This window comes from Moschus berezovskii, chromosome 14 (genome assembly GCF_049115385.1).
Source record: "Moschus berezovskii isolate FMDL1 chromosome 14, NW_MosBer_1.0, whole genome shotgun sequence".
NCBI classification, from domain to species: Eukaryota; Metazoa; Chordata; class Mammalia; order Artiodactyla; family Moschidae; genus Moschus; species Moschus berezovskii.
Genome location: NC_142473.1, coordinates 57,307,839 through 57,324,246, shown reverse-complemented (window position 1 = coordinate 57,324,246; position 16,408 = coordinate 57,307,839). Strand labels below are relative to the sequence as shown.

General features: G+C 35.4%; 1 protein-coding gene across 2 annotated transcripts in view; it reads left to right on the top strand.

Annotated features, from left to right (window-relative positions):
- The window catches only part of PGM2L1 (phosphoglucomutase 2 like 1), a 60,922-nt gene extending 44,786 nt beyond the window's left edge, over positions 1–16,136 (top strand). For both annotated transcript variants that reach the window (XM_055423663.2, XM_088843186.1), the window contains exons 8-14: positions 264–361; positions 1,072–1,252; positions 3,172–3,265; positions 3,586–3,715; positions 3,939–4,128; positions 8,687–8,820; positions 10,670–16,136. In XM_055423663.2, the coding sequence (XP_055279638.1) occupies positions 264–361; positions 1,072–1,252; positions 3,172–3,265; positions 3,586–3,715; positions 3,939–4,128; positions 8,687–8,820; positions 10,670–10,772 (930 nt within the window). In that variant the 3' untranslated portion in view covers positions 10,773–16,136. The remainder of the gene's footprint in view (positions 1–263; positions 362–1,071; positions 1,253–3,171; positions 3,266–3,585; positions 3,716–3,938; positions 4,129–8,686; positions 8,821–10,669) is intronic.
- Positions 16,137–16,408: the final 272 nt, after the last annotated feature.

Here is a 16,408-nt window from a genome sequence, read left to right as displayed (position 1 = left end):
ATGATAAACCATAGTGGAAAAGAATATGACAAAGAATGAATATATATATATATTTATATGTGTACCTGAACCACTTTGTTGTACAGCAGATATCAACACAACCTTGTAAATCAACTATATTTCTATGAAATAAAGTTAAAAAAATTAGCTAAACTATATTCCTTCTAAAATTCATTATCACTAACATAGTGCCTACATTTAGGAATATGAACATTGAATTTAACATTTTCAATGTAGTTCAGCTTTTTGGGTCACTCTTTCAGGAACTTTCTTTGAGACTGGCAGAGAAAGAAAATGCCCGGATAGTGCTGGCTACAGATCCTGATGCAGACCGACTGGCAGTGGCAGAACTACAGGAGAAGTTAGTAGAAACTGTTATTTGATTAAAATCTTAAACTTTGAAAAACAGTTTTTTATTTTAAATCTTATAGGCTCATTGGAAATAATTAAAAAGAAAAGAAATCTCTTGTAAGCCCACTATCCAGAGATAACCACCTAGGTTGATATTTTGACATTTCCTTCCTATGTTTTCTTCATTCAAATGTTCAAGATATATTTGTTTTTTATAACATTGTGATCATCCTATATATATATATATAAATACTTTTGTGTCTTGATTATTTTCCACATAATATTGTACTATGAGCATTTTTCTCTATCTTTAAATATTGTTTAAAATATTAATTTTTAAACTAGTGTAGTATCTCAACAGATTGCTTTATGAATGTAATCATTTCCTAATCATGGTTCTTTGGGTTGTTGTGTATTTGGGCATTATAATGTCATGACGAATGTCCTTACATAAAACAGACACCATATTATAACCTTTTTCTCTTTAAGTAAGAAAATACAAGTAACAGTGTCATAGCTTTTCAAAGTACATTGCTGCCATTCCTACCCTACGCTCACCCTGATCAGTTAGAAAAGTAATAGTAAATGTTTTCTCAAAAATCCCATACAGTAGTTTTTAGATTTTCCTTTGTGAAGGATGGTAATTTGTAGGCCCTGGGGTCAAGAAGTTTTAATGAGAAGTTACAAAGATCTTGACTTGAATTTTCATTCTGTCTACAGTGGTGTTTGGAAAGTTTTCACAGGGAATGAGTTGGCAGCCTTGTTTGGGTGGTGGATGTTTGATTGCTGGAAGAAAAGTAAATCAAGAAATGCTGATGTGAAGAACATTTATATGTTAGCCACCACAGTCTCTTCCAAAATTTTGAAGGCAATTGCACTAAAAGAAGGATTTCACTTTGAGGTAAGAATAGGTAATATCTATGTGCTCCTTTTCTAAACTTATTTCTGTAAGCTAAAGCCATCTCCCCACCAAAGTTGCCTTTTATAGATTTCATTTCTGATTCCCTCTTTTTTTCAAATTCTATTAACACTTAACTAAAAGATTAAGTCTTTTTGATAGTTTGGAAACCTTGAGCCAAATTCATCCTACATGTGAGTTTCTGAAACTAAGATAAACATTCTTTCAAATTGCATTAATGCTTATTTTTCCATACAACAGTATCTGGCTTTCTTACCAAGAAAATCTGGCTCCCAGGACCTCATAAATAACATAAACTCCACTCCAAAAAACTGTAGGTGTCATGACCGCTTGTTTCGCCTCTTCAGGTTCAATCTTAAGAAACTTTTAAATAAAAAAGAAAAGAAACTTTAAGTAGTCTCCTAAATTACAAATTAAGACCCAGTGATCTACATTCAAAAAACATAATGATTCTCTCCAAGCACAGATCATTAACCTTTGTGAACCTTGGGCAGTTAAACTGACCCCTTTTATAGCTACTGGGACTAATGCCAATTAAGTTGCTTTTCCTCTGTCCACTTTGCCAAGTATCAGTGAAAAAGTCACCTCTGGGCGTTTTTCTTGAGCCACAGTCAAGCTATAGGTCTTAACACTAATAGGCTAACTAAAAGAAAATGGTACCTTTCTTAATGAAATAGAACTTTCAGTCTCTGGCTTTCTAAACTACAAATAGCAAAATAGAGGAAAGTGAAAATTCATTCAAACCTAAAATTCTGATTTACCATTGTTGTTCAGTCAGTCAGTCGTATCCAGCTCTTTGGGACTCCATGTACTTGCAGCATGCCAGGCTTCTCTGTCCTTTACTATCTCCCGAGTTTGCTCAAACTCTTGTTCATTGAGTCAGTGATGCTATCCAACCGTCTCATCCTCTGTTGCCCCATTTTTCTCCTTTTGTCAATCTTTCCCAGCATCAGGGTCTTTTCCTTGTAGCAAGAAAATGCATAATGAGGACAAAAGAGAAAAAACATTCTAAAGACCAGTATTATGTATGTGCTTTCTTGTTTTTATTCCAGGAGATGGTGCTGCAGAGATTTTGGGCTTTTTTCCCCCCCCCAGTGAGGAGGTGGAGAGGTGAATGAGAAATCTTAAATTAGTAAGAGAGCTCTAGAGTCACTGTGTATCACATGCTCTTTCTGACTCTAAAGCAGTTCATGTCTTTAAGCTCATCAGATGAAAAGTCCTCAAATCTAATTACCAAAGAAGAACCCAGTAACTTTCTTGATAGTTTTATTTGGGTCATGGTGTTATGGTAAAAGTATACTTGGTTCAAGTATATGTTGTGATAACGTTGAAAGTGCATTGTTAAAAAGCTTTATGGCCTTTGGTTACTCAGAGGGACAAATTACAACCTTCATAGGCACTTTTACATTAGTGCTTATAATGCAACTTAAAGAGCGGGTTCTGAGAAGTGATACTGAATCCTGGCTGTCTCATATGCAGGGTACTCTTGGGCAAATTTACTGAACCTATGAGTTTCTGTTTCAGTAACAGAGTTTTTGTGAGCATTGAAAAAGATAGTGATGTAAAGCAACTATTATAGTGCTTGATAGATAGTGTATGATCATAATATATGTGTGGATTTATGGTACTTTGTGACTATATACATCACCACTTACTGGATTATATTTGGTGAATTATATTACTATTACTATGCTCGATAAATAGCAGGTCATCAGTCATGGCAGTGTATGTATCCATGCACTTTATGACTATATGTTTACCACTATATAAATCTTTGTGGACTGAAGACCATAACAGAAGATCATTATCAAAGTGTTATGTGCATTTAGTGATGGGCTTTTCTCTAATATATATTTTTTTGAGAGAGTCCCTTAACTAGAGTGGCCTCTTCTGCATTTCAGGAAACATTACCAGGTTTTAAATGGATTGGAAGTAGGATAAAAGACCTCCTGGAAAATGGGAAAGAAGTCCTTTTTTCATTTGAAGAGTCTATAGGTATGTAGTAAATATTAAAATATTTGAAATATGAATGAGAGCACTTTTTTCAAATATAGTAATTCTGTAGAGAGGAATTTTTGTCATCTGGCTTTACATTTTGAGTTATAAAAACTATCAAGAACTCAGAAATGTGTAGATACGTCCTTCATCAGAAAAAAAAATACCCTTACAGGTCCCCTACATATGTTCCATATCAGTGGGTTTCCTTTATTTCCAGGCTCTGAAATGCGTTGATCCTTCTGAAGACATATGAAACTACTGAAATTATATGTAGGCTTATGGGTTCATCCTTTTTAAAGGTGTTTTTTAATTCTTAGGTTTTCTGTGTGGAACTTCAGTTTTGGATAAAGATGGTGTGAGTGCAGCCGTTGTTGTTGCTGAGATGGCATCTTATCTGGAAACCATGAATATAACATTGAAACAGCAACTGATTAACGTTTATGAAAAGTAAGTTCTACTATTTGGAATTTCGTGTTCTAATTTTTTTGGTGCTACTTTTAACTTTATAAACTTGTTTTGAGGAATAGTCATTCTTTTTTAAAAAGTACTAATATTGTCTGCATTAAGAACTGCCACTATCTGCTTAACACAATAATAGGCTTATCTTTAATTTGTACTTTTCTAAAGAGTGACTTGAAATCTGATTTTAACACTTTAAATCTTTGTACAGATATGGTTATCATATTTCAAAAACTTCATATTTCTTATGTTATGATCCAACTACTATCAAAAGTATATTTGAAAGGCTTCGCAATTTTGATTCTCCAAAAGAATACCCAAAGTTTTGTGGGACATTTGCTATATTGCATGTACGAGATATTACCACTGGATATGACAGCAGCCAGCCTAATAAGAAATCAGTAAGTACCTATATTTTTAAGTTTTTAACAATTTATCATAATTCATACTACAGTAAAATGGAAGGTCAAGCCTATGAGTTTCTTAAAACTTAGGATCCTTTGTTTTCTCCAGAGCAGTTGTAAGTTCACTAACTGGCTTTGACTCTCCCCCATCCTGTCCTCGTCACTCCCCAAGGGTATAGTACGCCCTGAGGGTGGGGAATGGGAAGGAGGATGAGAGACAGAATAAGGAAGGGAGGGTGGGAGGGAGGGAAAAAGTGTGATAATGCTAAATAATGTTGAAAATGTTTTAAGTCTAAAAGCCTATAATTTCATCATATGATATTGCTTTTATGTGGAATCTAAAAAATGATACAAATGAACTTATTTACAAAACGGAAACAGACTCATAGACATAGAAAACAAAACTTTTGCTTACAAAAGGAGAAAAGGAACGGGGGATTAAGCAGGAGTTTGGAGTTAAAGGTGGCTCAGTCAGTTAAGAGTCCACCTACAATGCGGGAGGCCTGGATTCGATCCCTGGGTCAGGAAGATCCCCTGGAGAGGAAATGGCTACCCACTCCAGTATTCTTTCCTGGAGAATTCCATGGACAGAAGAGCCTGGTGGGCTACAGTCCATGGGATTACAAAGAGTCAGACATGACTAAATCACTAACTTTCTTTGGAGTTAAAATATACACACGTTAAATAAATAACCAACATGCACCTACTTCACAGTATGAACTATACTCAATATCTTTTAATAACCTATAATGGAAAAGAATCTAAAAAAGAATATATATATATATTGCTGTATACCTGAAACTAACACATTATAAATCAACTATATTTCAATTAAAAATTTATAAATAGAATATAAATTTATAAAAGATGAATGTTTTACTAATAATCTTAGCACCTAAAAAATAAATAAATAAATAAATAAATGCCTATAATTTCAAAGCTATGTGTCTTTCCAGTTTTAACTTCCCTTTCAACCTTATTCCCTATGAATGCGTGGCTTCCTAGGTGGCTCAGTAGTATCCCTTTTCAACCTTATTTCCTATATCTCCAGCCAAATGGAATAACTTACATATACTTCTTACATATATACATTAAAAAATTATTTTTCTATTTTTGCTCAAGCTTTTTCCTTAGTCCACCTTTTCTTCCTACTGCTGCAGATCCCACTTTAGACTTCACTGTTTAAGACTTCATGCAGATGTCACCTCCTCCATACACCCTCCAGGTCTCATAATCAGATATCTTCCTCCTGAGGTTTCTTTATATATTGTGCTCTGCTCACTTATCACTTTGTATGTCATGTTACCATTGTCTTGTGCGTGGCAGATTCATTTCTAATATACCTTTATGCCTCTCAAAGCTCTTGCCTACAACAATAGGTGCTCAACTAACATTTAAATGCCATAGATTGCTGATTATATTTATTTTATTATTATTAACATAAATTTCCATGTATAATGGTCTGATATTGTCTCAAGAGTCTAGGAGCACAGTATATTTTGGAAAATCTGGAGCCTCTTATGTAGAATACTACCCATATTCCCTTTGTGTATTTTCATCCAGTCAACCAAAATTGGTTCTTCGTTGTTATTCTGTCTGTATGCATGTATGTTTTTCTGTGTTTATAAACTTCTTGAAAAGAAGAACCAAATTTTTTTTTTTTTTTTTTGCTCTGTAATTTGTTTTTTTTTTTTTTCTGGATTTATTTATTTTTTTTTTAAAAAGAATTTTATTAAAAAAGCACAAATGCAAAGAAATGAACAGAGGAAAATTTATGCGTCGAACCTGGACTGGCCACTTATGATAATATACATGCTACAATTCCATTCTCTCCAATCATTCCACCTTCACCCTCTCCCACAGAGTCCCAAAGACTGTTCTAAATGCCTATGTCTCTTTTGCAGTCTCTTATACAGGGTTCAGGTTACCATTTTTCTAAATTCCATATATATGCGTTAATATACGGTATTGATGTTCTTCTTTCTGGCTTACTTCACTCTGTATAATTGGCTCCAATTTCATCCACCTCATTAAAACTGATTCAAATGCATTCTTTTTGATGGCTGAGAAATACTCCATTGTGAATATGTACCAAAGCTTTCTTATCCATTCATCTGCAGATGGACATCTAGGTTGCTTCCATGTCCTGGCTATTATAAACAGTGCTGCAATGAACATTGGAGTACATGTGTCTCTTTCAATTCTGGTTTCCTCGGTGTGTATGCCCAGGAGTGCGATAGCTGGATCATATGGCAGTTCTATTTCCAGTTTTCTGAGGAATCTCCACACTGTTTTGCTTCTTTTTATTTCTCTAGTGTTGCTATGGTTAAAATAGTTCTGGGTATGATGCTTTTCCCCCCTTGACTCCCTTTAAAGTTTATGATATTTGTTATTCCAAGTGCTTTCCTATCTATTCTCCACTGATGCTTACAACAAATTTTGTAAGTCTTGTAGTATGGATATTTGTTAATCCCCTGGGGTCACATAGTGACTGTCAAAGACTTCCTGAGTTCTTTCTTCTCCAGCTTCAGATTGACATTCATCTGTGTGTTCAACAGGCATTTATCCAAACCCTTCTGTGCTGCACTGAGAAGATAGTAATGACAAAGACACTGTAGGAGTCTAGTAGGGAAACAGTCAAGTAAACTGATTACAAAATGATTAGGGGGTGCATATAGAAGTCAATGGCAAGCCACTCCAGTACTCTTGCCTAGAAAATCCCATGGATGGAGGAGCCTGGTGGGCTTCAGTCCGTGGGGTCGCTAAGGGTCGGACACGGCTGAGCGACTTCACTTTCACTTTTCACTTTCACACATTGGAGAAGGAAATGGCAACCCACTCCAGTGTTCTTGCCTGGAGAATCCCAGGGAAGGGGGAGCCTGGTGGGCTTCCGTCTATGGGGTCACACAGAGTCGGACATGACTGAAGTGACTTAGCAGCAGCAGCAAGAGCGCCATGAAAGAGCGTAGGAAAGGCCTTTACTCAGGTATGAGGGGCTCATGCAGGGCTTTGCAGAGGACTTTTGTGAGCTGAGTTCTAGAGTTTGGGCAGGAGTTATCCAGATATGGGAGGAACAGAGTATGTTTGAGGCAAAGGGAACAGTAAGCACTATGTCTGGAGGTGAGAAGTCATGTTTTCTTTCATGGAACCCCAAGTAGTTCTCTGCAGCAGTAGTATGGAGTGCGAGGAAGGATGGCATGTATGGGGAGTGGGTTAGAGAGGGGTGAGAGGAAGATCAATTAGTACGCCGTTTCGGTAACAGAGATGAGAGACGACAGGAGGCTGAAGGTAATACGGTAGCAGTAGTGAAGGAGAGAGCCTGACAAAGTTGAGTTAAGTAAAGGATAGAATAACCAGGACTTGCTAGTTGATGGTCTGTGAGTGGAACAGAGGGAAGGAAGGTCTCTGTCTTGAGCAACTAGGAGTACCACTCACTGAGAGGACCAGGCTCAGGAGACCTGAGGAAAGGCTCCCCTGTCAACCCCTCCGCCCTAGTACAACCCCCATGGTTCCCTCCAGATAAGATACCTTCACAGGTGCAGGAAGAGTACCTGTGTTAATCTAAATGTTTTTGTCAGTAAACTTCATTCTTGTTTAATTTTTAGATAATTATATATATTTGCACCCCAGTGGATTATTTTGCCTGCCCTCTAGGATGTGTGCACTCTGCTTTGGAGATTGTTGAAAAACTATCTGTGAAAGTGTCTTGAAATTGTAAAGCACTTTGCAAAAGTAGAGGTAGTTTGGACTTTGGGACAGATAGGCCAGGTTCCAGCTTCTTGCTCCGGCACTTAACTGATTACCTTGAATAGGTCGTTTACCCTCTTTGAACCTTGTCTGTAAATTGTCAGTAATATTTACTTTGCAGGATTATTGTTGAGGCCTGGAGATCATGTGTATAAGGTATATAATCCAATGCTTCTAAAATTATAAATAGTCAGTAAATCGTACAGTTATGAATTATTATGAATGTAATCTTTTGTATTTTAAAGTTCTTTAAAATATTTAAAATATTTTAATTGCAGTAAAAAAAAAAAAAATGCAGGGGCTTCCCAGGTAGCTCAGTAGTAAAGAATCTGCTGCCAGTGAAGGAGCCACAGGAGACACAGATTGGATCCCTGAGTCAGGAAGATCCCCTGGAGGAGGAAATGGCAACCCATGCCAGTGTTCTTGCCTGGATAATGTCATGGACAGAGGAGCCTAGCAGGCTACAGTCCATAGGGTCGCCAAGAGCTGGACACTACTGAATGAGCACGCAAAAAAAAAAACCCATAAAATTTATCATGTTAACCATTTTCAAGAGCTCAGTAATGTTAATAATCATATTGTTGTGTAACAGATCTCCAGAACTTCTTCATCTTGCTAAACTCAAACTCTGTACCCATTAAATAAGTCTTCATTTCCCCCTCCCCCTAGCCCTTGGCAACTGCCTTGCTACTTTCTCTTTCTATGAGTTTTACTGCTTTACACACCTTATATGTGAAATGTATTTTACAACTTTTGAAAATGAGAAAGGTACCAAGTGTAACTGAGCCGTTGTTGCAATTGTGCCTAGGTGCTGCCTGTAAGTAAAAGCAGCCAAATGATTACATTTACTTTTCAAAATGGCTGTGTTGCTACTCTTCGGACTAGTGGAACAGAACCAAAGATAAAGTATTATGCAGAGATGTGCGCATCACCTGACCAGAGGTAGGAATCAACTTTTAAAATATTATGTATATATAAAAGCTTTATTGATTTCAGAACTGATTTCACTTTGCTGTACCACAGAAGCTAACACAACATTGTATAGCAATGTACTCCAGTAAACATTAACTAAAAAATGCTTTATTAAGAGATGTAATTCACATACCCTATAGCTCACCCATTTAAAGTGCACAATGCAGTGGTTTTTAGTATATTCAGAGTTGTGGAAACATCACTGTAATCGATTTTAGAACATTTTCATCACCTCAGAAAGAAAGCCCCTCCCAATTAGCCGTCACTCCCTATTCTCCTCCTCCCCAGCCCTAGGCAACCACCAGTCTACTACTTGTCATTATAGATTTTCTTATTCTGGACATTTCATATAAATGGAATCATACAATATGTGGTCCTTTGTGACTGGCATCTTTTATTTAGCATGTTTTCAAGGTTCATCCATGTTAGCATGAATCAGTACCTTATTCCTTTTTTTGAAATTTTGTTTTCATGGCCCAGTGATATTCCACTGTATAGATACACCATATTTTTAATCTATTTACCAGAGGAGGGACATTTAGGTTATTTCTATATTTTGGCTGTTATGAATAATGGTGGTCTGAATGTTTGTGTTCAAGTTTCTATGTGGACATATGTTTTCCTTTAACTTGGGTATAAGGAGAACTGCTGGGTCATATGGTTAACTTTTTGAGGAACTGCATTATTTGGGAACTGAATCTTAATTTTTTAGTGAATTTATATTCCTGGGAAGACTCTTTAAAGCTTGAACTATTTAGGCAAAGCATAAAGAAATGATCGACAAATAATTTGTTCATTGCCAAATATTCATTTTCTACATTTAATATGATTTGACTTAATATGCTGAATTAATATCCTTTTAAGAGTATAAATTGTGATTAACTTACCAGGGACGGGGGAGCCTGGTGGGCTTCCGTCTATGGGGTCACACAGAGTTGGACACGACTGAAGTGACTTAGCAGCAGCAGCAGAGGGTATTTAAATTTTTATGAGTAGTATCTCCTATAATGTTGTCATTGGTCAATACCTGTTTGGGAAGGAGATTTTTTTTTTTGGAATTGCCTTCAGAACAATGTACATTAATTATTTAGTATTTCTCTAAACCTTTGTGTTTAAGAGTAGATTTTATTTCCTTTGGGGGGAGAAAATAACCTCCTGAAGTCATTCAGAGCAGAGTTTAAAGCAAATTAAACACTGCTATCTTCGGTTTAAAATGAAGGGCAATTATTAACATAATAACAATTAAATGTGTTGCATAGTTTGTAAAATGACTGTGAAGGCAGTTTTAGAGAGGCTTCCGAAAAGAGAGATTTTGAGGGGTAATGGCAGCTCTTCAGGTGATGACTTTGAAGGGAATACTTGGTATTTTTTTAAACATCTTATATTTTTAGTCACACTTCTTTCTTTACTTCCTAAAAGATATGCTGTATCATCCCATAATAATCTATAAGAGGCATGCCTCGAAGTTTTTCAGGAAGCCAGTTTATCTTAATACCTGGTATTGGTGTTCTGAGCCATTTAAATTGCCTGCTTTAGGAGCAGTCTTTAGATATACTCTAACTCATCCATGTTTCATGTACCAAGGACCTCCTTTTAATGCAGTTCAATTTCAGTTTGTGAGAATGGTGTTTTCTGCGAGTGTGATTCCCCTCTTCCCACTTTTAGTCTTGTCTTGTTTTACCCGAGTGAATTTCTGTCTTGTTTACAGTTATTTAATCATCCCATAAAGTATATGCACTCTTAATAAGTTACAAAAATTTAACCACATTTTAAGGCTATGGAAATAAAGAATTTCAAAACTGTTAACCTTTTTCCTCAGTGACACTGCCTTACTAGAAGAGGAATTGAAGAAATTGATTGATGCTTTGATTGAGAATTTTCTTGAGCCCAGTAAAAATGGACTGACCTGGCGTTCTGTTTAGCTTTTACCAGAACATCGTTGCTTTGCCCCGGTCCATGGAACAGAGCAACCAAGAACTCCATGCATTGAACTCATGTTAGCATTCTCTCTGTGTGTCATCTGGCCAAGTATCTTTTTCCTTTTTTTTCTTTCTTTTTGGTTGGCTAGCTAAACAAACTGTATAAATATGAAATGAAATGACTGGAAAGAAATAGTTCAGATTTTTTCATAATCCTGAACAAAAGTCATTACATTAAAAGGATTATGGTAACACGTCATTCTTCCTTCAACAGAAACAAAATACAAATGTGTGTTTTCTTATTAAAGTGTGATTAAGCTTAGTTATATATTCTTGTGATTGTGTATAGCACAGTTTTTCTTAAAGGAAGATAAATGTATAATTGTAGAGTTAGTTAAGGAAATGAATCCATCAGATAGGCAAGAAAGTGGCACTCCTCCCAGAATACTGTGGAAAAGTGTCATTGTTACATCGCAGGTATTAGCTTACAAATTAGAGTATTTGAAATAGGATATTTAGCATTTCTAGGTTAGAACAGGTGTTACAATTTGTGGTTTCAGCACCTCTGTTTCAGGTGCTCTTGGTGCAGTGTAAATTTATTGTATTTATTTAAAATTCTAACATGTATCGAACATAAAACAATAGTGGCAACACTCCTAGCAGCTTGGTTCTTTCTCAGTGCCTTTTCGAGGCATGGTTTGAATTGAAATAGTGTTCTTCCGTTGAGTATAATTTAATCAGTTAATTTTCAGACAGTTAAAGAAAGTCTTCCAAACTATATAGGAACTTCTCCTCTATTTAAAATAGATTTTTGATTTAAAAATCTTATGAATGTAAGTAAAAATCTTAATAAAAACAGGCTTAGTATAACTAGCTAAGGATCTTCATGTTAGAATTGTGTCGGTTAGCACAGCCTCTAAGTAAAGAAAAATACTGTAACTAAGAAAGGAGCTGTGAATTTTTAATTTAAATGTCTGACATTTAAGTTACATTTTTACAAGAATATTTGTTTCTTTATCACATGAAGTAGTGCTCATTTTACTAAGAAATAAAACATCCAGATTTTAGATCTTACAAAACAAGCTACATGTTTTAAAATTAAAGTCCAGTTTATCCTAATATCTTGCTGACTTCTGTAGAGATTTTTATCATGAGTACTATTTATCTCTTTTAGTGGGGGAAAATTTTTTGGGAGGGGAATGTCACTTTTGGTTGATTCTGCATCTCTGAAAAAGAGTTAATAGAGAAGTGTTGTTTAATCTTCTTAAAATGTATTCTGTCCTGTATTGCTCACAGAGTACTTAGCACACGTGGTATGAGAGTTAACAATCATGAAGCCTTGGATGTACATAATTATACTAAACAAATTGCCTGTGGGAGATAACTGGTATGAGAGAATTTATTTCCTTGAAAAATAATAATATAAAATTAAACAGACTAGAATATTTATTAAATCATGGTTTGATTTATTGCAGTTATCAGCTAACATTTGGCTGACTCCACATAATCCAAATGTGATTTTCAAATTATTGTATTGCCACTATTGTTCATTTGTTCCTTCCTTTCTTTCTTATAGCTGAATCTGTGTGACTGTAGATAATAGTACTATTCCTGAATGAGTTTGTTCCCAAAGGCTTTGCACTAAAGAAGAAATGTGTAGAATGTTTGGCTTTATTTGCTTTTAGGAATGTAGATTGTCATTTAGGAAATGACCTATATTCTACAAAGTGGTATGAACAATGCTATATATATATATGAAAAATAATGTATATTCTGTTTTAGTATCTGTGTTTCAGTGACTGAAGAACAAAGTGGAGCTAAAATGATATAACAGCTCATTCATAATCACTAAAGCCATGCTTGTCATTGTGTTATAAAGAGAACAGTTTTGAATGCAACAATATAATGCAACAGGAGTCATTTTCATCAAGGTGAAAAGTCATTAAGGCTTGGATTCTTATGTCAAAAATTTAAATATCAAAAGTTAAAAGTAAAATTTTACAAATGTTCTCAAAGAGTATAGATTAAGGAAATTATTTGATTCCAGCCAAGCTCTTGAGCATGATATTTAACAAGAGCTTGACATAGTGGGTGTACACTTGTCTAATAAAATAAATCCAGTAGCCCAAAACAACCAAGAAAAATAGAAGTACTGGCCAGTAGAGCTCAGCTTAGGATCTACATTATCTTTTTCTTTATGAACAGTATCATGGAAATGAATGCCTTCTCATTAAGTGTGTGTAGATCAAAAGTGATATTTTCTACTGCTTTGGGGAAAGGAAAAGAATTAATCAGGCAGGCTTAAAGCACTGGAAATAAACAATAGAAAAGTCAGTAAAGTGGCAAAGAAAATGCTTCATGTGAAGAGCAAACTTACCACCTGAAAAGTGGGAAATGAACTGGCTGAGGGCAAGTTGTTTACTTGTTGTTATGATGAGCAGATAGTGATGCTTTTGTCTCCTTTTATTAGTGACTGCTAAGAAGCAGCCAGTGAGGCCTTTGAGGAGGTGAGAAAAAGTACCCCTCAGAGGATTCAGTTCCTGTTAGGATGTTGTGTTTTCAGATCATATGAGAACTGGAGAGGGGAGAATATAGCAGAAATAAAAAGGAATGAAATATAGATTGAAAAATAAGACCTATAAGAAAAAGCACAAAAGATTAAGATTATTTAACTCCGGAGGGGAGGAAGTTGTTGAGATAGTTTAGTAACTCTTGAGTTATTATTTAAATCTTTTATTGAAGAACTCAAAATAACAAGTAATATGACAGATTGTTCTCCATCTCCAGCAGGGACAGTATAAGAGGGAATAAGGATTTTTTTAATACAATTAAACATTTTAGTATTATGGCATATGCTAAAAAGCTGTTTAGCAATTTTTTAAAGTTCCTTCATTGAAATCTCAGGTTGGAACAAAGATGATATCATAAAGAGCATTGAAAGTAACATTTGAATTTCACTCCATATATGGAAGAATTTAGCTCGCAATATAGTTTTTGTATATGTTGAGTAGTAGATGCATGAGTGGAGTCTTTATTCACTGTATAAAGACCTGCTTAATTAAACCTGTAAATTAAGTGTGATTTGAACATAATTCCGTTCATCTTGAAGAATGTATAGGATATTTGAGGAGTTTGTTTTAAATACAAATTATTATTACTTGGATGTTGTAACTTCAGCAGACAGGTTCTAAGAGAGTGGATGTTTTGGAATATCTATATAAGGAATAGACCTCCTATTTCTTAAGCAAGTTGCTTCTGGAATTGATGCAACAAAGATACTGGCTGAAGTTTAATGGAGAAGTTGTCCTACAAACTGCTGCTATTGGTGTTTCTCTCAGATGTTTTCCGTTGATGTTTGTGATGCTTGAGAATTCCAAATTCTGCTTGGAAAGATTTGTTTTATGCCTTTTTCTCTCCACCTCCCTCCTTCCCAGATGCCCTTCCACATGCTGTTACTGTGAAAACTGTGCCCTGTTACCTCACTTATAAGAAATCTTAACTGTATTCATTCAGATTGCTTTAAACTTATTCCTCAGCTGTTTTTGTTTATGGACTTTTGGTTATTTTGTTATTACTGTGAGAATATTTAAGACATTGTAAGAAGTAATTTTAAATCTATTGCATAATCTTTTTTGGTCTGCTTGGATACTACTGTATATTAATTTATTATGGCCTTTTACAATTCACTTGTTTTCTGAGATTGCTCTAGAAACTGATGAAGACAGACTCATACTAACCAAAATGAATGGTCAATTGATCTGGCACTTTATTTCAGGTTTCCTTGTACTTAGGGCATCCAAAGCACAAGATCTGAGGGAATAATTTTATTTTACATTTATCCCTCGAACCATCTTACCATAAACCATGGGGAGTCTAAGTGGAAAGGAGGGAATATCTCATTTGGACTCTACACAGCCTAAGTTTACTCCTGGTTGGAAACAAAGTTAGTGTTTTCTGTTGGTGACTTTAAAATATTCACCATACCATTATACTCATTAAGACACATCTTCTCTTTGTTAATTCAAGACCGCATACTTAAAAAAGAGAACATAGAAGCATGACTAAAGTGACCAAGATAAGGGCAAAGTGGCATATCTTTAAAGTTTGCTTCTCCAGTTTTTCCACCAGCATAATCCTAAAGCAGAGGAGCATGAATGTTTTGGGGGAAGGGGCCTGAGAGCAAAATCAGAAGCAGCCTGCACTCGAAATTTCGTGTTCTGTCTTGAAAATGTGATTTTCGCATTCTCTGTAATAAAACTGTTTTAGTGAAAAATGATGCCTTCAGTCTTCGTGGAAAATAATGCCACCAGAAAGAGGCACCGTGTTTATCATGTGGGCTCTCAGTTTTCTCCCCCATCCCCTGCCTCAATTGCTGTATACCCCTGAGGGGACACACACTGACTCTAGTGTGACAAATATACATAGAACATACATAAGATATTCCCTTTAGAAGGTGACCTTTGAAGGTATTAATGCCAAGTTGAAGTGACCTGAAATAGTTTTAGTACCACTGAACCTTATAATATAATCCAAGACATTTACCAGTTTGTTCTCATTAATTTTTAGCATCCCTTGACTAGGAAGGAGCACCTGACTCTCAGCTCCCTGAGAGCGGGGATCGTGGTTTATTATTTTTCATATCCACACCACCCACCACCTGTTATAGAGTACTTAGTTGGTAAAAATAGGAGTTACGGAATTTTATTCTAAAGAAACAAATAGTTTAGGCAATCGAAAACATTACTTTTCTGGTTCAGCTTTTAAAACAGCTCTCAATACTGATATGTACACTAAGTAATGTTTATTAAGCATACACACTCTTAAATACTCTGTTTCTTTAGAAAGAACAGAGCATATTCCTATTTTGAAATTGTGTGTAATGCCTACTATTTTACACTCAAAGCAAGATGTTGGCCAAGAAGGTTAAGAAAGTGTCTGTGTAGACTTAGTGTCACTAGTATTCGTGCTGTTTTAAGCCTACTAATGCTGCCTTCCAAGTGATTGGATACTGTTTGATAAATTTTTGTCCAGTGTATGATTCATCATATATCTGAAGAAGCCACCCAAACAAGATTTGCATCTGTATGTGATAAGGCCTTGTGTTCTAGGCTGAAACAAACTCTTTGAATATGTCATTGAATATGCCAGATAAAATATGTGCAGTTAAGAGTTAATTATTTTTCTGTATACCAGTAGTTCAAAATTGTACCCTTGTTTTAATAGTTTCTATCACCATCTTCTCATTTTTCCTTACAGACTACCAGGGTGTATCATAAATACTCCCTATGAGAATTTGCACTTTAAGTATTTGTGTGTGTGGTTTTAGCCAAATGAAGTGTTATCAGTAATAAACAGGTCTCTTCATAGGCATAAGTTTCTGTGTAACTTTTATTATCTTAGATATTATGTAGTTTATAAAGTTTGCTATCCAAACTGAACATGTTCTTGAAATGTATACATGATATACTCTAGAAACTACTTTGACCCTAAATAAGTAGTGTAGCTCATTACTCAGTAAATATTTCTTGACTGGTTAGCCAAAAGTCCCAGAAGAAAGAGAAAGAATACTAAATCTTTTTCCACCTTATTTTTCTCCTTCTCTCGTTTAATTGGCCTAATTTGTCTGCCCGTGTTAGCAT